This window comes from Trematomus bernacchii, unplaced genomic scaffold (genome assembly GCF_902827165.1).
Source record: "Trematomus bernacchii unplaced genomic scaffold, fTreBer1.1, whole genome shotgun sequence".
In the NCBI taxonomy this organism is placed as follows: domain Eukaryota; kingdom Metazoa; phylum Chordata; class Actinopteri; order Perciformes; family Nototheniidae; genus Trematomus; species Trematomus bernacchii.
The window spans coordinates 4,105,893-4,128,299 of NW_022987582.1; the positions used below are offsets into that span (position 1 = coordinate 4,105,893).

A 22,407-nucleotide genomic window follows, 5' to 3' on the forward strand; every position below is an offset into this window, starting at 1 on the left:
ACTGGCTGTTTGTTATTCCTGCATGTGTTTATCAAGAACAGATATACAGTTCAGAACTATTACAATATACAGAGTGTAACTTATATGATATTACAGAAAGTCAGAGCTATGTCCCTCAGAGAGTCTTAGTGTGAATGTGATGCTGTGGACAGCTGCAGGCCTGTGGCCCCCCGCTGTGTGTTAGTATACACAGTGTGGTGTTTTAACCCCTGTATTACTGGTGTCAAAGCGGAAGGGCTATGGCCCCTGATAGAGTTAGGCTGTGGTGAACGTGGTTAGCAGGGTGTGATCAGCTGAAGATTACCATTAAGAGATAACAAATGTATAATGACGTTCTTGTTGAGGGGCAACAGATAAACACAAAATAATGTAACTCCAGAAAGGTGGAGCTGTTCCACTATGTCAGGCATCCCTTTGACAAACAGAAACTATACTCAGTCAAAACAGGCTTGGCAAGATCATAATTTCACTGTGCTGGTTTCATGTGCAGTCATATCATGCAAGCTGTGTATGGATTGGAAAGCCAAGAACAGTTAAGACAATTACTAGGTAATCCCTAGACAAATACATATTTGCATTTTTTTATAAATATAATACAAACCAGGAGGGTATGCTCTTTTATGACCATCCCGCTTCTAAAGTGATTTGTTTGACTGTGTCTCCTCCCTCCTGGTAAAAAAGCTTTCCACTCCAACAGTGTGTGAGAGGAGTGGAGGGCTGATGTTGTGCTCAGGTCGTGTCTCAGCGTTGTGATCCAGACCAGCTGGATGCCATTCCCTATGGGAATCATGAATGTGGAGGTTGTTAAAAGATATGGAGCCCTGGACTCAGCGTGGACTCACTGACAGCAGCTGGGAGAAGGGGGAAGGGAGCACAGAGAGGGGAAAGAGAGCACTGCGAAAGAGAATAGAAAACTTTGTGGAATTCTCAACAGTAGCCTTGACATGAATGCCTTTGTTTTGTCACTAACATTTAGTCAAACGTAGACAAATTATAGACAGAATATAGGACTGGCTTTTAGCATTTATTTAAGTTTTTACATTATTTATTCACATCAGCACTTGGGAAAAACATGTGCATTAATCAAATTCAATCGTCTCAACACTCTCTCAACTTGTTATTCCTAAAGCGGTTAAATGTAAATAAGGCATGAAATGGTTAGGACATGGATTTCTTTTCAATTTGGTCTAGGTTTGTGTACGTTAGATGAAGCCTGAAGACATACTTTGGCACTTGTATGTTTGGATTATGATTTTTTTCCTGATGTTGCGGTTGTCTTTATGTGATGCCCATAAAAACAGACTCTTGAGGAGAGCTGCATTCAGTAAACACATGAACACAAGCGGACCTTCACAGAGCCTCTCTCCCAGGCTGCTCAGAGACACCGGTACAGTCAGGGCTAAGGAGACCACACGGTTAAAGCAACAAACCTCCTGCTGGTTCAACAGCAAGGCAGAAGTCTGAGGCTCACACCTCGCCAACAAGCTCATCTCACGGGCAGACATCCAGAGACACACACACATGTGCATAAAGGAGCGGGAGGCTATTAGGAATATGAGGAGGAGGGACTGGTGGGATGGCAATCACTGTAGGTAAAGCGGGAGAATGACACGACTGAAGGAGAGACAGAGGACAGCCTAAGTGGCTTTGATTTGTTCTCCTGACATATGGATTTATGGAGCCATTCATCATCTCCCAGTCAGCACATGAAGCTCTCTGTAACTGTTGATAATCAGCACACAGATGGATGAGAGCATGTACAAACTTTTAAAGATATTATAAAGAAAATGTCAATATGTTTTGTTTCCATTTTTTCTTCTCAGAGACTGAAGGCTGCACTTTCACACCACCCGGGTCCCATCGCCAACGGCAACATGAACTCCATGGGCCACATGATGGAGATGATGTCCTCGCGGCAGGAGCAAAACACTCACCATCACATGCAGTCACACCCACACCAGCACCTGCAAGCCCCTCCCCACGCGTACCAGCACCACGGACACCACCACCACAGCCAGGGCCACGGACAGGGTGGACACCACCACCAACAGGGACACAACCCCCATCACAACTCCCACAATCCCCATCTTCATCCCGGGCACCCACACCAGACCTCACCGCACAATCCGATGCACTCTGCTTCACATGTAAGCAAAGCACATTCCCCAGAGAGCCGAAGCTTTTAGAAAAGCCAAAGGCAGAGCCGCAAGTTCAATAACGCATTAAAACCTCATATAGCTGAAAGCAACTGTATATCATGTGTGTATTGTGACAAAAAACAAGGCAGCACTTTAGTAGCCCTTTGTGAAGTCTTGAGGTCAGCTATTAGGCGTTTAGTATATAGCAGCACAGTATAGTTAAAAAAGTGCTTTAAACTTACAGTAAGACAATTGAATAGCAAATGTGCTATTCAATAGCACATTTACTCTTGGAGTTGTCAAGTAGTTTTGTGGCAACCATTTCAAAGATAATTTTCCCTTTGAGGTTTGTCAGCTAAAGGTCAGTGTAGGACACTTTCCATAAAAGTCAAGGGTCAAGAAGAGGCTATAAATTGGCCATTATAAGAGATGCTTTGAAATGTCTTTGGAAAACTGTGTTTTACAAGATAATCTACTGCCAAGCTGCCATTTTGTTTCCACAATAGTCTTCAGATGTAGAAGAGGTTTCATAAATGTTTGTTCTGATGACCAGACAGCCTTGGCTAATTGTCCTGGAACATCTTAGCTTAGAATATATTTGGTTTAATTTTAGTTTTGCTCACAGCATTTGAAACAACATGATGTGAGACACTTTGTCCTTGCATTGTCTATCATCCTCTGCAATGCTAAGCATTTTGGATGAAGGACAGTCTGACATCGAGAAATGCAATTCACTATATGTTCCTAATGCATCATTAAGGCATTATAAAAACACTCACTGTATGCACAGAGGCCATTAAAGCTGCTTGTTTTTTCCATGGTTCTCATAAAATGGTAATGATCTGAAGACTGAAAACACTTGACCTTGCCAAGTACATGTCAAGATCTGTCAGTGTAAGTACAGTTTTAGAAACAAGGCTTTTGACTGTGTCTGGTGGTGTTAGTCTGAGTGGAAGTGGGCGGTGGAAAACTGCCTCCTGACACCTCTTTAACGGGGTGGGCAGGCTGGTGAATCAGCCCAGTCTCTCACTCACTCTGTCACCCCTGACGCCCACGGCCCGGCTCCCAGGGCACGTGGCACAACCAGATGTTTTTTGGGGGCGAAATTGCCAGACCTTGGTATGGCTGCAGGAGGTAATGTATAGATGCTTGTTGGGCAGTGAAACAGGTGGCTGTTTTCCAGGTCTGGTGAGATGGTGGCAGACAGTCTCATCATAGAGCTCAGTGATGCTGATACCTTCCCCTTCTGTTGCAGATGTCACCTGCCACCCAGCAGATGCATCCCTCGCAGACAATGCATTCTCCGCCACAAAGCGGCGGGCGGCGCAGGCGGGTAGTGGACGAGGACCCAGACGAACGTCGGCGGAAGTTTCTGGAGCGGAACAGAGCAGCAGCAACAAGATGCAGACAGAAGAGAAAAGTGTGGGTGGTTTCATTAGAGAAGAAAGCAGAAGAACTCACACAGACCAACATGCAGCTTCAGGTACACTATGAACTTTAGGTGTACCAAACCTCTAAATGTACCACTCACAATTATTGAATATATAGGTTTTTTACATTTTTGAGGACAGTATAGAAACGGGAAAGAGGGGATATCAAAGCGTTTTTCTCAGTTCCTTATGAAGAACCTTATACTATTATCCCTTTTTGCACCAGAGATGATAGCGATAAGTTGCCTTGTTATTAACTTGAGTCCAGTATGATAAGTCATATGCTGTCTTTGTAGAACTGCAAGACACCCTGTTTTTACACTTAGACACAATAAAGACATTAGCAAATAAATGGTTATGATTAAAAGTGCATTACTCCAAAAACACTGGATCTTACACTTCCCATAATGCAACTGAAGAGCAACATTTGCTGGACCCTCCATGCCTTAAATGCCCTAATCTGTTAAACACCAAGTCACCATGTTACAGGTTTTCAGTTAAAAATGTAAAAGCCTAATTCAGGATAAAACAATAACACTGAGGATGATAAATATATATAAATACAATGTTTGATAGCGATACACTCATACTAGTAGTTGGTGAGCTAATAGTGTCTCCTGCTTAAATTGTGGACTCTCCTGAAACATGTTTTTTAAAATGCTTCTGTGTTTCTCGCTGCATTTCAGAATGAAGTGACCATGCTAAAGAACGAGGTGACCCAACTCAAGCAGCTTCTCCTCACACACAAGGACTGTCCCATCACCACTATGCAGAAAGATTCCCAAGGTTACCTCAGTGAGTAGCTCAGACATAAACACAGACACACACACACATTTGGGAATTTGGCTAAAAACACACATTCATCAATGTGCCTTAGCCCGACAGTGAAGATAGCACTGCGGGGAAAATGTTAATTGTCTTGCCAGAGGAAAGATTTAAACTCTACAGACTGAACTGTGATGGACACACAGTGACTGCCAAGACTCTTCACTCCTATGTGCTGGTATCCAGCTCCCACGCTCGCGGCAGGACTCTTCCTTTCACACATGGGTGTTGCACACTCTGGTAGCCAGACTGGACTGGGAGTTGGTAGTCTGAATCCTGTATGAGACCTGTTTTTCCATCTGACAGCGCCTCCTCCGTGCACAGAGGCAGCCGAGACTCCACGTGAGAAAGACGTCACAAGCGGCACTTTGGCATCCAAACTCTCATGGATGCCTCAAAATCTCTCTGATCACCGGACTGTGCCTCAGCTCAGCCGCGCATGACATCAGAGCCCCACCCTTTGATATGGATACAAGTGACATTTTCATGTAATTAGGATAAGGCACCTCCCTGCGTGGCTTTAGCGCAGGAAAAAAAGGCTCATATCCCCCTTGGCTGAATGGTTCTTTTATTCAGAAGAGAGCCAACTCCCAGTCTGGGCTGGGACAGACTTTCATCGATGAGTCTAGCTTGTGTACAGATGTCACCTTCAATGTGTCCGAACTCCATCAGGCGTGTTTATGGAGTTGTGATTCACTTTTCCATTTTTGTGCTGTCCATTTATGGCCTCATTTGGGATGACAGGTGACGGATGAGGTGTGAATTTAGTGTGTCATGTGTTTGACATTTATCTGTTTTTTGCTAATAAAGCTGTATTTTTGTTTTACAATAATGACAATTTGTCTGTGTTTATTTTGTATTATTATCGTTTATTTTCTGTATCACATTACACGTTAAAGACTGTGTGTAGAGCTTGAAGGTAATTCAACCTTACTCCACTCACATGCTGTCCGTCTTCATTGATGTCTCTGCTGTCTCCTCAGGTCCAGACAGCAGTCCGGGGGGGAGTCCAGCTCCAGCGTGCTCCCAGCAGCAGGTCATCCAGCACAACACCATCACCACCTCCACCATAACTGTAGGGGGCAGCAGTGTGCACGGGCAAACAAATCACCGCACAGACATTAACCCCATCCACTAGGGACAAGACAGACTATAAACCCGGCCCAAACTCCCCCTACTCCCCTGCTTTCTGATGGGGACCAGCTGCAAATGCTGAACCCCCCATCTCCCTCCATCAAGAAAAACCTCAAAGGCCTGTGAGGCTGTTCTTTATACAGTAGCTGCAGTATGTATTTTTATAGACCCACCCTATTAACGCATAAATGTTCAACGGTTTGTTGCTTCTTTTTTTTTACTCTCTTTTTTTTGTGTGCTTTTAGCAAAAAGGATGTTTTGCTAATCCCATGCAGTGTTTGACTTCTCTGCTGTGTAATGGTACAAAATGGACCACGGTGGTAATGTAACCAGAGGACAGAGACATAGGCCTCAGACTGTCCTCTCTATTAGCAGACCTTACATCTCTGTAAGCCTGATGGACTGAAAGATAAGTTAAATCATTCTCTGAATATCAGTCATGGACAGTATGTTAAAAGTATGCAACAGACACTAAGTGAGTGGGATGTGGCTGCCTTTAAAGTTGTCTTTTGAATCCAAGTCAAACTGTCTCCATGATGTCTTGGAGACAGGAATATGCAAGCAAGTGTAATGATATTTTCTCTCCTAGAAAAGTATATGACTGTTAAACCTTTTCCCTGTCAGTGGTATTCTTAAAGAGTGTCATAAAATACAAGCCCAACAGTGAAAACATGATCAAATGTTAGCAATACATCTCAGTATTGATCATCTTCTCTACTGTATGTCCACATTATGATCAGCATGGCCAAGCCACTCTGGTCCCCAGGACAGACGATGCTGTTACAGATACAGAACTGTACACTGTGATACCAGTGAGGCAGCTAGGAGTTGAAACACACTCCTTCAGGACCAACTGAAGCTTTGACTATTGAGGCCTCTCTCTCTGTGTGTGTGTGTGTGTGTGTGTGTGTGTGTGTGTGTGTGTGTGTGTGTGTGTGTGTGTGTGTGTGTGTGTGTGTGTGTGTGTGTGTGTGTGTGTGTGTGTGTGTGTGTGTGTGTGTGTGTGTGTGTGTGTGTGTGTGTGTGTGTGTTGTGTGTGTGTGTGTGTGTGTGTGTGTGTGTGTGTGTGTGTGTGTCTGGATTTTAGGGTCCATGGTTTAGAGTATGCATGCCCTTCTTTTCTCTGCAGAACAAAGTTCAGCAGGTGTGTAAAGGATGATGGGGAAAATGTGTGAGAAAGTGAATGTGAGCATGATTTTTATTTTAGTTTGATTGGCATCTCACAACTGGCAAAAAGGAGCAGAATATGCCTGTGCTTTCCAAAATGTCACAATGTGCCTGAATATTTCTTAAAATTTATTTTGTTGACTTTCTGTAGACAAACAATCAAAACCGTTCATTCTGAGTGCTTTGTTAATGAGTTGATTCTGTTACTGGCTTTATCATGGATGTCTGCTGCATGTAAGCGCAAAACCAGCTGACCAAGGAGAAAAATAACCGCTTTCCTCTGACCTCTGACCTCTTCATCAATTTATCTTCCTCTCTTTCTCAGGCCTCCTCTGGCCTCCTCTGCAGAGGGATGGATATACTAACTGTTTTTAAATCTCCGTCTCAACCTTGAAACTTTACGCCTTCTCATATTAACCCCTCTTTTCTCTCTTTCCTATGACCAGGAATGTCGACTCATTAGCATGATGACCATAATGCACTGTGTTTTACAGTAGGATGGATGAAATACATTCCACTGACAGGTGGAGCAATCGCAGAGCTGTCTATGCACTTTGTCCTCTGTCCTGCCAGAGGGTAGAATAGCCATATTAAGGTCCGAGTAATTCTCAGTGATCCCCCCCCCCTTTTTCAAACACCAGCGAGAAACGTAACTGTGTTTGGCTTTACGGAGAGCCTGTGCCTGGCATGCATCACATGTGTGTAGATTAAAGAAGGGAACCTAGAGCTCATATTGTAGGGTGAGGCTCAGTTAAGGACCCCGCACTGTGTAGTGTGTGCCCTTTTTATTCATGAAGGATGTGAAATTGAAAATCTTAATCCTTATAACGGGTTACATTCAAGTTTTGTCAAAGCATTGGGACTGTTATGATGGGTTAACGCTGGACTCTGTGTGTGTGTGTGTGTGTGTGTGTGTGTGTGTGTGTTTCGATAAGACAGAGAAATGGATTCTCTGCAAAAGGGCTTTGTCGTACCAACCCTTTGAACTGAAGCTTGCCTTATTTTAGGTTCTTTTTTAAACCATATTTAGACTGTTAGACCGTTCCAAATTAACCTCTTGCATGTGAAAATGATTATAATGACTTCAAAATACTTTCAACTGTCATTTGTTGGTCTTTTAGAGTTAGACATGAGAGTCTCTAGTTTAATTTTTGACAGTGGGTCCAGGTTCAGAAAAATACATTTGTTACTGCAGAGGCAGACAAAAAAGGACAAATGGAAGTGCAGTGTGAGTGCGTCTGTGTGGATTTTTGGGAGGTGGAGAACAATTCCTATATTAATGATGTTATAATTGTATTATTTTAAATCTTTAACTATAAATATTGTACATAATGTCTTTAATTTCTGTAATCCTGTACATGTAATGCAACCACCTTTCTTTTTGAAGGGAGTAAATGTGTGGTACATGTTTGTAAATAATGTTCGCATAGCACTTGTTGCCTTTTGTTGTATGTCGAGGCTCATTTCAGCGCTTAAATACATTGTTTATATGTAATGAACTGATGAATCCATTCTGGCCTGCATAACTTTGTACATTTGTTGTGTCTATAATGACATTGTCTCCATTTCGTTTTGCATTTGTACAGATGTTAAAGTATCACTGCAGTTACATTACGGTATGAAAATAAAGCACTTGTTCTGTAACATACAACTGATGTGATTTGATGTTAGAACTACTTTTATTTGATCATCTAGTGTCACAATTATTATTTGTGCAGATAACTAGAGTTCAAATGTTGAATATTTTAGAATCTTTAAGAACTCAACGAAAAAACAACAAATGTTGACATCAAACCAACAGCAATTCCCCAAAGCTTGTCCTTGAGACATAACTGCTCATTAAATAGTTAGGTGCTTTAAAGGTTTAGAATACTCATTAATTATTGAACTGTCTAGACATCATGATAGTTGATGACATAACATGGCAATTAACCCCAGTACACAAACATATTTGAGGCATAATGACAACAAACTAAAAACTAAAACTTGAGAACACTCCAGTGTTTTAAATACATATTAAAACCACAAAGAGTCACTAACTCGATAATGAAATCAACAAGTATTGTGTACCGTTACAATATGCATAGTGGCCCATATTTTTTTTAATATAATGATTTTTGACCCAAGTTTAAATAATCGTAAATGTTGTTGCATTTACTTTTCTTAAATACAGTATGTTGAATAACCTCAGAAGTTTTGGTAGCAAAATTATTGTTTTTGTATAGTTTTCCAATTAAATATCTTTGAGCACAGTGACCCCTGGTGGACATTTTGTTGATGAATCAAATCCGTTTCAACGTATGTATCCCTGTAATAGAAGTCAATTTAACAAAAGGTTGTCAGATTGCAAACTCCATTAGAGTGTTTCCCAAACATTAAGACACTCAGCTTTAGAAAAAAGAAAACATTTGTATTCAAACTGGTTTCAGGGGTTTTTCTTTATAGTTCATCAACAAGCATGGACAGATTTAATGCATCATAAGGAGTATTTTCCTCACACATTATTTCTGTTGAACTCAGGCCTGATAGTAAGTCTGGCAATTTTTTTATCATGATTTGCTGATATTGGAGGAATTCAGACATCTGCATCCAGGCAGAGTAATCTTATTTTATTGCAGTGCATAAAAGAGCAGCACACACCAAATGTCACCTCTGCTAAAAAAAATAAAAGATCAGCTGCATGTGTATAAATCCAACCACGTGCTGATTTACATTGCCTGAGACAGTCATCAGTGATTAAAATCAACAGTCAATAATTAAAAATAGGCTCTTTAAAAAGTGGATGTGCTTTCATCAGCTGCGTTTCAGCACCAAAACACTTAAACTCATATCCAGCCCCGCGTCGACAGGAACCTGTCAATCATGTCAAACGACCTCGCCGGTTGGTCGTAGGGCAGAATGTGTCCTCCTCCTCTTATGATGACCTGCGTGACAAGAGGACAGATTGCAGGATTAAAACAGGTGTTCACCCACTACTTTTCACATTGTTTTTCTTCTTTCATTGATGCCTGCTCACCTGGTAAAACTCTCCCACTTGTCTCACATAACCGGCCACCTCTGTGTCGCTGGGCTGGACCTTCCAGTGGAAGCGAGGAGTCGTTTTGAAGTCAGTCGCCCCCGTCCAGTTGACGGTTGGCAGGAACCTCTCAGTCAGAGGCGCTGCTACGATCACATCCAGCTGACCACTGTAGATTAAGACCTGGGTGTATGGAGGAATGGACCACATAGGTAAAAGAGTGTTAGAGAGGTAGTAGAGGGACCTTCAAAAGGGGAATCCACTAATGATTATTGTCATTATGGATCACGAGTACAATCATTTTCTTTAAACAAATCATGTTTATGAAATGTCAGAAAAAATATCCAAACCAGTTTTTCAAGGCAAAAGTAGATAGTAGTCTTGTTTTGTCGATTTAAAACCAAATATTCAGTTGCTGTTCAAAACAGAACCACAATGGATAATCCCAGACCGCTCACCCTATAGTTGTCCATCAACACTCCAAGCCAGGGTTTGATGCTCTTCATGACGTCCTGCAGAAGGTGCTTCTCCACCTCGGACCCATCGTGGAACGTCAGGTTCCCCACATGGATGGAGCGTCGCACAGCCGGCAGAGTCACAAACTGGGAGAAGTACTCCTGGTCTTCAGGCTCCTGTGGTGCACAAAAGGCAACATTCTGCAAAGACTGTGTCAATGAAGACATTTATTTGTATAAAAAGTTTTGAAATTGTACATACTCGACACTGCATGTAGTTGTAGTAGTTAGTGCAGCCGGTAGCATTTTGGAAGAAGGAAGGATATGGTGCCACGTCACCGTTCAGCAAGCTGTCAAAAACCTGAAGTCAGACGTTAAGAAAATGGTCAGCATGTGTGTTTCAGCAAGATGTGATAAAAAGAGCATTTGAGGGACGTATTCATTAAACATTAGTTATTGCAAATCTAGACAAACAATGATAAATACTTCCGTCTTGCATTTTGACAAATGTATAAGAGGCATCGCTCACCTGAAAAGCCTCCACCCACTTCTCCTGCTGGATGAGTTTAACCCCAAAGTCTGTCTGCTGGATGACATACTGTCGTTGGAGTTCATCTATCATGCCTGTTTGGTACATGAAGTCAGCGTAACCACCCAGCATCTGAGATGGAAAAAAGTGAAATGTTTTACTCATCGTATGTCTATCAACAACACCGGACGGGGTGAAGCTAAAGAACTGTGAAAAACGTTCAGCTTGTGAAGTGTGTTGATGTCTCAAGTGTAGAAATATATGAAAGAATAGTTATTATTATCTTGTATTGCATGAGATAAACAATACAATTTAAAATGTGATAAGAAATAAGATGACATTCAAAATGTGTTTGTCAAGATTATGTTGTTAAAGAATGTCCAGATACGTACCAGTTCTGGATCACAGAGCCCGTCACCAATAGCCATCCCCATTAAGTTAATTTTCACTTTGGCAGTGGGGTTGTTTTTATGGATGTAATATGAAATGGCTGGAACATACTTCCCTGCATAAGACTGCAAGGAGATGGAGAAAGTTCACACAGGTTAAAACTATATTTTGTCACACAGTATCATGGGCTCCCACGTGCACAAGTTAAAAAGCCACTTGTGTAACACCACTAATATACATGTTGTCAATATTAATTTGCAAAGCTAAAAAAAACAACATACCTCTCCAGTTGCATAGAACTCATTAGACTGGTACTCGGGGAATAACTGGAAGAACTGTGTTAAAGCACTACAAAAGAAGAGATACAAATAGTAAGTAACAATCAAACAGCAGACTTTTAGATCAAAATGCAAGCATGTTTGGGTTGGATGGACGTCTACTTACCTGTACAAATCTCTGCCAACATCATCCTGGTTCTGAGCAAAACCTTGGTCATCATTAGTGAAGCTGAAACCTGTTCCAACCTGGAAAAACAAAAACCCTTCCTTAAAGACAGAGCATTAAATATTATATTCACAAAGGATTTATGATGAATAAAATAATACGTACCGGATTGTCAATGTACAAAACTGAATACCTGGATGTCCAAGCGTAATCTCTCATACCAACTGCAAACACATAAAATACAAGCAGATCAGAAAACAGTAGATAAGGCTTACAACACAAACTACACAGGGCTCAGAATGACCAGGTTAGGGATTACAGTTCATGTATGCTGCTGTAGTATCGGATCAGTTCTTACCGGTCAGGTTCTTAAACACCACATATGGTCCATGTTCCACAAAGAGCCCGAACATGGAGGTACCACCCGGGCCGCCCTGCAGCCAGAGCAGCACCGGAGCTTTATCTCGGGTCGCCTGTCAGCGGAGCAACACACAGAGTTAAGATCGCAGCCCCACCTGTTGGTGACTTTAGTTTATTAACCAACGGTCAATAATAAATTCACCACATTTAGACAGACTTATGTTGTCACTCAATTGTCTTCCTAACCATTGATAGCAACAAAGATTTTAATGGAGTCAGGCTTAGGCAAATTAGCATTTTGTTCCTTGTCAAACATTGTTTTTGGTCATCCAACATGGGAATGTCAGAACAGGACTATTGAATTTAACAGATATTCATCTCAAATTATGTTCTTTTTTTATAATAGAGATTTTGAAGTTTCAGAGATTCTCTGTGTTTAGATGTGCAAGTACAGTACACATAAAGTAAATTGCAGAGTAAACACTAGGCTTGTTTGAGATGAGCTGCGGCTCGCCTCGAAAGTAGACGAGAATAGCCGGAGGAGGTCTCAAAAAGCTCGCCTGAAGTCGGACAGCTCGGAGTCGGCTTGACTCGGTTTGCAATGGCGGAAATTGCGTTGGCGTTCTTCGTTGCAGATGAAGTGGATGCAATAGAAATCCCACAATTATTATATCACTACAAATGAATGACTCAAGTGTCTGTTCATTTTGAAACAAATCAATACAAGGGGGGTTGAATTCTACATGTAAAAGACAGAACCACTTATTACTTTTCAAAACTACTTCCGTCAGTGGTCTTGACCAGTTTGCATTTATAAAGAATGCACAAATGTGTATAATCGTTAATGTCAGATATGTACTAAGTAAATACATTTGTTCCTGCTCAAGATTAGATTCTTTATTGTTATTGCACAGATTACAGGTACTGAGACAACGAAATGCAGTTTAGCTTCTAACCAGGAGTGCAAAAAGCAGTAAAGTGAAAAGTAATGTAGGCAATCTACAGAATAAAATATAGAATGAATTGAATGATGAATAAACAGTGAGGGGTATGAATACACTAGATATACACACCAGCCTATGAGCAGTATGAACAGTATTAACAGTGTGTATGAATATGCTAAGATATATAAAGTATGAAAACGGTAAGCAGTGCAAGTATAGTATAAAATATATAGATATTAATTTCATGATGATAAACATTGTGGAACAATGATGACAAATGTGAATGGAAGTGGCGACGTAAAACTGATACAAAACAACAACAAACTTTTGCGGAGCCAATTGGAGAGTTTCATCACCAGCACGGGGTAAAACCCACCAATGAGCGCTCAGCTCGATATACCAGCGAGTCGTTTCCCATCAAGCATTTCGCTTCTGCAGCTCGTGGAGAGAAACTGCTCCGCCTCGCTCTCAAGGCTGCCGGCGTCTTTGTCCCGCGAGATTTCAACGTCTCATGTAGTCGAGCCTCCAGAGCAAGTCGGACAAAATGACTAACCATCATGCAACGCACTAGCAAGACGGCGATCGCAATTGCGCAGGTCTGCGTCGGTCTCGCTCATCTCAAACAAGCCTAGTGACTCCTAAATGTCAATGTGACATATGGAGGCATGTTCACAGAGGGTCAACATCTTGGACTGAACGCAGAATTATCTTTTAGGGAGATAAACAGAAATGTAATTCACTATAATATAGAGTTGTAAAAAAATATTTAAACACTTGACGATATTATGCTTTTTGATAAGGCATTTTGTTTTTTGATACAGTGTTCTTTTAAAAACACAGTATTGAGTTTGAGTTAAAAGCTTACAAGCAAAGATTTGTGGCAGAGAGTGGCTCAACAAACAGTGCAAGTTAGATGTTAAAGGTACGGTTGATAGGTAACCTTTCATAGGGCCCTTTAGTTTATGTTCAGATTATTTTAGCTTTAACCTCTCCTGCCGCGCCTCTCATTCCAAGCACAGGCAAACAGCCTTGGGAGACCCGTTTCTAGTGGTATTGTGACGACCCCTGCCTTGTTGTCTCCTGTGGTGTGCATGGCCCTTTAATGTTTCTCCTCTGCTTGAGACGCCCTAATTGGGGACACCTGACGCCCTGATTGAGGACACCTGACGGCTGGCGGAGGATTAAGAGGCCTGGGCCAGAGTCTTGATCTCTCTCTCCCCGCAGAGGACCGGACCTCGGAGAGCAGCCACGTCGCCTATGTTTTTTTGCTTTGCCTTTTTGTTTGTCTTCGGACACATTAAGTTTTGCTAAATAAATACTTTTTTTACATATTCTTGTCCTTCCCACGCTTTTTGTTATGGCTAAGAGCCAGGCCATGACAGATGGGGGCTCGTCCACTTCTTTTTATCTGTGATACAGCAACGGATAGGTAAGATTTGTGTTGGGAGTTGGTGCGCGTTTGTTGGGAGCGCGTTTGCAGTGCGGCCGGTTTCTTTGTTTCGGCTCGTTGTGGGAAGGACATTAGATTTCAGATCGTTGTTTGGGGACTGATTTGATTACTTTGTGAAGCTTTGATTTGTTTGGTATTATATTTCGGGAGAGTGGTTGCTAGTTGTTCTTAGCCGTGGTCAGCTGTTTGTTTTGTTTTGTGTTTCTCCTTTTTCTCTCGTGGGGGTTTGTTGGTGCGTTGCAGGTGGAGCGGTGCGGAGTGGTGCGGAGTTTTCCCTGGCAGGTTAAGCGGCGGTTCCCTTGGGATTGTTGAGCGGGGTGTGTAGTGTTGCGGAGAAAGTGGTTGAAGCTTCGGCTTGGGAGCATGGCCGTGGTCACAGTAGTGTTGCTAGCTTGCTAGTCGCTTTGCTGGGCCAGCGGTCTCCGGTGCATAAATACCCACCACAAGTAACTGCATGAAGACTAGGGAGGAGATTAGTCAGTGGGATGGTGAGTTAGTGGGGAAACTCCAATCAGAACATTAGTGTTGTTCCACTTTGGACGCATCACGCATAAGCGTTGTGGTATCTGTCCGGTTTGTTTTTGTGTTTTTTTTCTTTTTCTCATCTCTCGGTTTAAAGGTCCGGTGTTGTGTTGTGAGGGGTCGTTGGAAGTTAATATGGCTGACCAGGGGCGTCGCCTGGACCTGAAAACATTCGGGGCTTAGCCCACAGTGGCGGCCTACTGCAACACTCCCCACACCACACACACAGTACACCCGCGACTGTTACAATGAAGGCTCGATAATCAGCTTACGGCATATAGGCAGGGGTAAAGTGGCCTCCTCTAGGGGGGTCCGGGGGGATGTTCCCCCGGGGAAGATTTTTTTTAAAATATTGAAGTTAAATGCATCAATCTGGTGCACTTTGAGAGCAAAATGAAGAGATCTATGGATACCTCTCTCAACACCCATATGAAACAGAACTGTAAACAGATTTACTTTTTTCTTTATGGATATTTTACTAATCACTCCCCTTTTAAACTCTATTCTTGTTTTACTGCCATATAGTATTTCATAACTGTTTTTCCTTTATTCTCTTATTTTTTTTATAACTATAATGATCATATGAAGGTGTGCCGCGGAAATAATGTTTTGAATAATTTGTGACCAAACCGTTTGAGACCCACTGAGATAACTTAGACTAAAGTTAAGTATCTAAACACTCAGAGTCCTTTAGCTCACCTGAGCCTCTCAGTCTGAGAGGAGAGGACTCTCCTCCAGCTTGTTGTGGAACAAACGGCTCCTTATGTCCGTTAGTGCAGCTAGCTAACCAGATGCTAACAACATCTCTCTCCATCACACTAAATGCGCTATTGCCACACACACACAGAGCCGAGCTTGAATGACACAAGCACACGTTTATTTCCATGCAACTCTCTGATTGGTCTGGTGTCATGCCTCTGTTGCATTCACTGAACACGGGAAATTACAGTGCTGCCGTCCTCTCTTGTGTCATGATGAGGTTCACGTAAAGCACGGTTAATGTATTATATTATTGAGGGAGAATTGTCCGGGGCTACAGAAAAAACATTCGGGGCTAAAGCCCCGGATGCCCAGGCCAGGCGACGCCACTGTGGCTGACAGAGGCATTTGTTGAAGCTCCGTCTCAGGAGTTGCTTAGCACTTTTTCAAGAGAGCAGCTGCTCTTAATTGCTGAGCATTTCTCTGTGTCTATTGTCGGGGATAGAAGGGTGAAAGATAACATAAAAGACTCTATAGTGTCGACATTAAGGGAGACGGGAGTTTTTGCTGCAAAGGAAGAGGGGGGTTTTGTTAAAACCTCGTTTTCAGGCAAGTGCACTTTCTTTTGACCAGCAGAGGGAAATGTTGCTGTTGCAGCAGGAACACGAAAAAATAAAGTGGGAACATGACCGGGAACATGACAGAGTAAAGTATGAACGTGACCGGGAACATGACAAAAGGAAGTATGAGTTGGGAATTGAAAAGGAAATCACAGTGGAGCGGATGCGACAAGAATCTGAGAAAGCCAAGATAGAGTTGGAGGGACGTCGTCTGGCTATTCTCAGAGATGGCGCGTTGTCCGGTGAGGGGCAGGGTGAACAGGTGCCCAGGTCTCCTCATCGCTTTGATGTTAATAACCTGCGCTTGCTGCCTCACTTTAATGAAGGTGATCCCGACACGTTTTTGTTGTTGTTTGAACGTGTAGCTAGGGCTAGAGATTGGCCTGATGCAGACTGCGCTCTGATGCTTCAGTGTGTTCTCACAGGAAGAGCACAGTCTGCATATTCCTCTTTATGTCTGGAAGATAGCTCTAGCTATAGTAAAATAAAATCAGCGGTGCTTAGAGCATATGAACTGGTGCCAGAGGCCTATCGACAGCGTTTTAGGTCCTTTGAGCAACAACAAGATCAAACATATGTGGAGATGGCGAGGGATTTGTCTGTTCATTTTAAGCGTTGGTTAACTGCTCTTGACGTCACTACTTTTGACGATTTGTGTGAGCTCATGACTTTGGAACAGTTCAAAAATATTCTTCCTGACAAGATTGCTACTTACATAACAGAACACAGGGTCACTTCTGCGGCTGAAGCTGCTGTGGCAACTGATGAGTTTGTGTTGCTTCATAAGAGCAGGTTCGGAGGGCGCTCTGGGGCCCTAGCTGTTTTTGAAGGAAGTAGAAAGGCTGTTGATGTTGGTTCATTTGGGATGGAGCCAAGGAAATTGGGTTTGGTCAAATCTGAGGTGGATAATGATATTTGCCACTACTGTCGTGAAAAGGGCCATTGGAAGGCAGTATGTCCTGCGCTTAGAGCAAAATCTGAGGGAGGAAGATATTTTGTTGGGCCTGTTGCGTTAGCTGCTCCTGTGAAAAGCTGCTGTGTTGCCGATGTGCTTACATCCCACTTATGTGGATCTGAGGTTTTGGCATCTTATGCTCCATTTATACGAGACGGCTTGGTGTCATTGGTAGGTAGTAATGTCAGAGTTCCAATCAAAATCTTGCGAGACACAGGGGCTTTTGATTCCTATATTGTTGACTCTGTTTTGCCTTTGTCTTATGAAAGTGACACGGGTGACACCGTTCTGAGTTGGGGAATGGGATTAAAAGTTCTTCCTGTTCATAGGATGTATATTGACTGTGACCTTGTTAAAGGTGAAGTAGCTGTTGGTGTACGTCCAGCTTTGCCAATCGAGGGGATACACTTCATCCTGGGCAACGGTTTGGCAGGTAGCAGAGTCTGGACTGATGTTCCCCCTGCGTTTTTAGTCACTGGCGGCCCGATTGAGTCAGGGTCTGAGGAGAGCTCTACAGTGTTGGCAGACGTCACGTCCTCTTGTGTGACCACTCGTGCTATGGACAAAAATATGTTTGGAAACCAGAAGATCAAGCATTGTCCCACTAGTCAAAGTGGTCGTGGCGGCGGTGGCGTTGATGGTGGTCGTGGTGGCGGCAGCAGGGGTCGAGGAAGAGGCAAGGAAATGTCCTGCTATCGGTGTGGAGATCAAGGACACATGGCTCGTGACTGTGGGTATGCCAACGACCGGAAGTGCTATTCCTGCGGTGGGCTTGGTCACATCCAGAGACGGTGCAGTAGGGTGAAATGTTACAGGTGTGGCGACATTGGCCACGTTGCGGTGCAGTGCAGTAAACCCAGTGAAACTAACTGCTACAACTGAGGAAACATGGGCCGTGACGGTAATGTATTGTCTGTTATACTGTTCGATAAATCGTTCTCGCTCTGCCCATCCTTTTAAAGTGTGCTTCTCAGGTAGCTTACCTGAGTTGCTAAAGATGTGGCTGGGTGTTGGAGGAGCGTTTGGCAGTGTGAGGGTTGTATGTTGCAATTGGTGGTTTTGTTGGAGGTGGGGTGCATTATGTCTTGTGTTTTTTTTGTTCATTACTGGTGTTTTTTGTTTTGTCAGGGTTGGGATTGGTGTGCCGGTGGTCCTGGGGACACCGACTTTAAGGGGGGGGGGGTGTGACGACCCCTGCCTTGTTGTCTCCTGTGGTGTGCATGGCCCTTTAATGTTTCTCCTCTGCTTGAGACGCCCTGATTGGGGACACCTGACGCCCTGATTGAGGACACCTGACGGCTGGCGGAGGATTAAGAGGCCTGGGCCAGAGCCTTGATCTCTCTCTCCCCGCAGAGGACCGGACCTCGGAGAGCAGCCACATCGCCTATGTTTTTTTGCTTTGCCTTTTTGTTTGTCTTCGGACACATTAAGTTTTGCTAAATAAATACTTTTTTTACATATTCTTGTCCTTCCCACGCTTTTTGTTATGGCTAAGAGCCAGGCCATGACAGTATCATAAGACGGGCCCTTTCCTTGTGCTTGGGTTTCAATAACCGCTGAGTCTTAGATATGACCATAAATGGCAGTGCATTTCTTATACTAAAAATGTTTTTCAGGTCTCAGGCTCGAAAATGACATTCCCAGATCAAATGACCATATCTTCCCTTCTAAAAGGGTTAAATTAATAATCTTTATTCTCAAAGTAATGATAAACCTGTGAGTTGGATGTAGAAAAGTCAGAATCAATATAGATGTTTTTTATTTTAAAGAAAATTCAGATTTTACATAAAACTGTCCGTCCAAAAATTATTTTTTACTTATAGTGAAAACTACCCTTGGATGATGGGTTAGTAGACTAAAAGCTTTAGGAATCCAAAGTACAACATATCAAGATTGATGCAAAACAAGTGAAATTTGACCTTTTTAGAGAGATTTAGCCAAAAACCCCCACTTCTGGGGTCATTTGGGTGGATTTGACCTATCTCTGGCCCCCCTTGCTCGATTTTGATGAATGAAATCTCTTTATAACCGCTAGAGCCAATAGAGTGGCGAAGTCCCTCCCCTTCCGGTGGACCTCCATGGGACCTTATTTCGGAAAAATGATGTATTGAAGTCAATGGAGAGAGAAAGATTATCTTTCGATCCCGTTTGAATTGTGCCACGAATTACACATGATGTTTGTCAATTTAAAAGATAATTTTGCAAGTCAAAAAATGTCGTAAAACTGTGAAGTAACACGTTTGTGTGAAACGCTCAATGAACTACATCTCTGGTCAACAACACACGTCACCAAGATGGCCGTCACTACTGTCTTGTCAACAAAACGATTGACTACCCTCACTATCACCACAATGAAACACGTCCTGAAGAATGTCATGCAAAGCTGCCTGCCTGCCTTCCTTTGATTCTCTCTGAACTGCCTGGTCGTTTTAATGTTTAATGTCAACCATTTGTGCAGATAGCATGAAGTAGAGAAGATCGCTAGCATTAGCGTTAGCATTTCTCCCCCGGGCTTAAATTGTGTATTATAGAATGATCACACCGGTGACAGTACTCTTCAAAGGATTCACGAAATATGACTACTACTCTTACTGTTTAACATTTTGGGTTACTTAATGTTACTTCATGTTAAGGCTAATAAAAATGACAAGGCTGTAATGCTAACTAACGTGCTAGCTACTAGCTAGCATGATCCAGAGTACTCCTGGTCCTTTCATCAGACGGGAAGCGAAAGAACGAGCAAGACCCATTGCTGGTATAATAACAACCTGGTACTAAGCACACGGGCATCTTGTTAAAGTTATCTTAGCCAGCTCCATATAGATAGATTATATCTATCTCTTAGTGGAGGAAAACAATTGTGACATCACTTACGCGACTCTGGGATTTGTAGTCTTTCTAGTTACGTATTTTTCATAGTCTTATATTTCAACAGTTTTACGACAAACTGTGACTTTTTTGACATGGAAATTATTTTTTAAGATTGACAAACATCATATGTGTAATTCATGGCACAATTCAAACGGGATCGAAAGATAAGTTTTCTCTCTCCATTGACTTAAATACATTATTTTTCCGAAATAAGGTCCCATGGGGCGGAAGTAGATGGGCGTGACTTCGCCACTCTATAGAGTGGCGAAGTCCCTCCCCGCTAGCGATCTTCTCTACTTCATGCTATCTGCACAAATGGTTGACATTAAACATTAAAACGACCAGGCAGTTCAGAGGGAATCAAAGGAAGGCAGGCAGGCAGCTTTGAATGACATTCTTCAGGACGTGTTTCATTGTGGTGATAGTGAGGGTAGTCAATCGTTTTGTTGACAAGACAGTAGTGACGGCCATCTTGGTGACGTGTGTTGTTGACCAGAGATGTAGTTCATTGAGCGTTTCACACAAACAAATGTGTTACTTCACAGTTTTACGAAAAAAAAAAATGTTTGACTTGCAAAATTATCTTTTAAATTGACAAACATCATATGTGTAATTCGTGGCACAATTCAAACGGGATCGAAAGATAATCTTTCTCTCTCCATTGACTTCAATACATAATTTTTCCGAAATAAGGTCCCATGGAGGTCCACCGGAAGGGGAGGGACTTCGCCACTCTATAGAGTGGCGAAGTCCCTCCCGTCGCAAGTTCGGATCGCTCAGTGATGATACTATACCTAAATAATCAGTGGAGTCTCAGCTTTAATCGGCTATATTGTATGTGCAGCTACGATAAGTAATAAGGGTATTTTTATCTTGAATTGTGTGCCGCAGTGCGTTAGAATTTTTTCGCTCAGGGGTCATTTAGACGCTTCTTATGAGACTTGTGTTTTGTTTTGGTAAAAATGGTTCATATCTTCAGTTAGCTGAGATTCTTCCCGTTAATCTGGTGCTACACATTAATAGTTTCATAAATGTTAAGAAGCCCTGAGACATTATCTCGAAAACAAAACGGTGGGAGGGGTCCAATGGGGGGACCGCCGTGCTTAAGAGGTTAAGGCTCATTTGCTGTCATGGAAGTGTCATGTGACATACAGTGAAGTATGAAATACAGTTATGGGACTTGGCTACTGATTTACAGATCATCAAAAAAAGTTCCCAAAGATAGCTCACTATCTGTAAAACCTTGGTTGAAATATATGCTTACTTAACATCAAAACGCTGCTATTATGCAGAATTCCCATAACACAGCAGCTGACTAAACACACACGGGTGCAATTCCTTATCAGTTATTGAGTTACAGAGGTATTAAAAGCACCAGAAGGACTATTTTATCTCAAAATCTCTGCTTCCTCCTTATGATCCTCTTTAAAACTGCAGCACTGTCAGCAATCTTACCGTGTCATTTGGAAAAGCCCCGGCTGTAAAAAATAAGTCTGAGCCTACCATGAGTGCAGGGAAGAACCAGAAGAAGAGGTTGCTGTTGTATTTCTTGTTGACAGTGAGGTACCCTGCATAACTCTTGACGTTGGCACCTGGCAGATCTCCGACCAGGCTCAGTTTTCTGGCTGGAATAAACAAGAAACTATGTCTGCAATATAAGCAACTGATCATCTAATTATATTACTATGATTACTTCTACTGCATTACTTGCACATTGGCCACTTCTCTTGGACTATTTTATTTCTATTGCGTTTCTTTTTGAACAATTGTTATTGTTTTATGTCTTATTTAAATGTATATTGCATTGTTTGAGGAGCCTGAGACTTTTTTCATTGCCATAAACACTGTAGCTACTGTGCATATGGAAATAAAACCTTTGAATCTTAGAACACTATAACAATGAGGGCTAGCTGCAGTAAACATGTTGTGTGGTTGCACTCATACCTTCAGCTATGGCTCCCTTCTCCAGATAAGGAGTGAGGAAGAGAGGAGACCCGGGGTCGACTCCATTCAAGCCGCTGACACGGTGAGACTTTCGGCAGAACAAGGACGAGCAGCCCCGTGAGTGAGCCGAGTGCAGACAGGCCCACAGTAACAGGACACCCAGAGTTTCCCTCCACATCCTGCAAAACAACACGAATATCAGACTACATACCTGGCTACTCATGTGTGAACTTCAAACACTGCAAGTCACTCACATTTCAAAACAGTGTGAGTCTGTGTAGTGTAAACATGGATGTATTAGCACAGTAGGCAGAATGAGTGCAAAAACAACTTTTAATTTGTTAAAACTCACCTCATGTTGTCTGCCGACTCTACTGCGACAGGAGAAATGTTCCTCTTTAATCAGAGAGACGTCTTTGAGTTGGTCAGGAGTGCAGAAGTGTGCAGAGATGTCAAGTTCAGTCACGTGATCAGTTCCAAAAAGGTCATATGACATGTTAGGTCACGTGGTAGT

General features: G+C 42.6%; 2 protein-coding genes across 3 annotated transcripts in view; one reads left to right on the forward strand and one right to left on the reverse strand.

The window, feature by feature from the left end:
- Nucleotides 1–5,531, forward strand: part of creb5b (cAMP responsive element binding protein 5b) — a 36,140-nt gene extending 30,609 nt beyond the window's left edge. Inside the window, exons 8-11 of one of the 2 annotated variants that reach the window (XM_034128123.1) lie at nt 1,824–2,147; nt 3,394–3,621; nt 4,255–4,363; nt 5,377–5,531. In XM_034128123.1, the coding sequence (XP_033984014.1) occupies nt 1,824–2,147; nt 3,394–3,621; nt 4,255–4,363; nt 5,377–5,531 (816 nt within the window). Of the gene's footprint in view, nt 1–1,823; nt 2,148–3,393; nt 3,622–4,254; nt 4,364–4,699; nt 5,202–5,376 lie in introns of those variants that run through there. The other variant, XM_034128124.1, reaches the window with a different exon arrangement.
- Nucleotides 5,532–9,114: 3,583 nt separating this feature from the next.
- cpvl (carboxypeptidase vitellogenic like) lies at nt 9,115–22,373 on the reverse strand. Its single transcript, XM_034127622.1, has 13 exons — nt 22,246–22,373; nt 21,894–22,072; nt 21,453–21,574; nt 11,887–12,001; nt 11,694–11,752; nt 11,529–11,608; nt 11,366–11,432; nt 11,087–11,209; nt 10,695–10,826; nt 10,428–10,526; nt 10,169–10,342; nt 9,711–9,893; nt 9,115–9,618 (listed from the first exon to the last, which is right to left on the reverse strand). The coding sequence occupies exons 1-13, from the start codon at nt 22,248–22,250 to the stop codon at nt 9,520–9,522; spliced, it is 1,437 nt and encodes a 478-aa protein (XP_033983513.1). The 5' UTR covers nt 22,251–22,373; the 3' UTR covers nt 9,115–9,519.
- Nucleotides 22,374–22,407: the final 34 nt, after the last annotated feature.

Excerpts from the sequence above, each read along its gene's own strand:
- cpvl (XM_034127622.1), bottom strand. Across the intron at positions 9,894-10,168 it reads TGTTGATGGACAACTATAGG|GTCTTAATCTACAGTGGTCA; the intron begins GTGAGCGGTCTG and ends CCATACACCCAG. Across the intron at positions 9,619-9,710 it reads AAGTGGGAGAGTTTTACCAG|GTCATCATAAGAGGAGGAGG; the intron begins GTGAGCAGGCAT and ends CTTGTCACGCAG.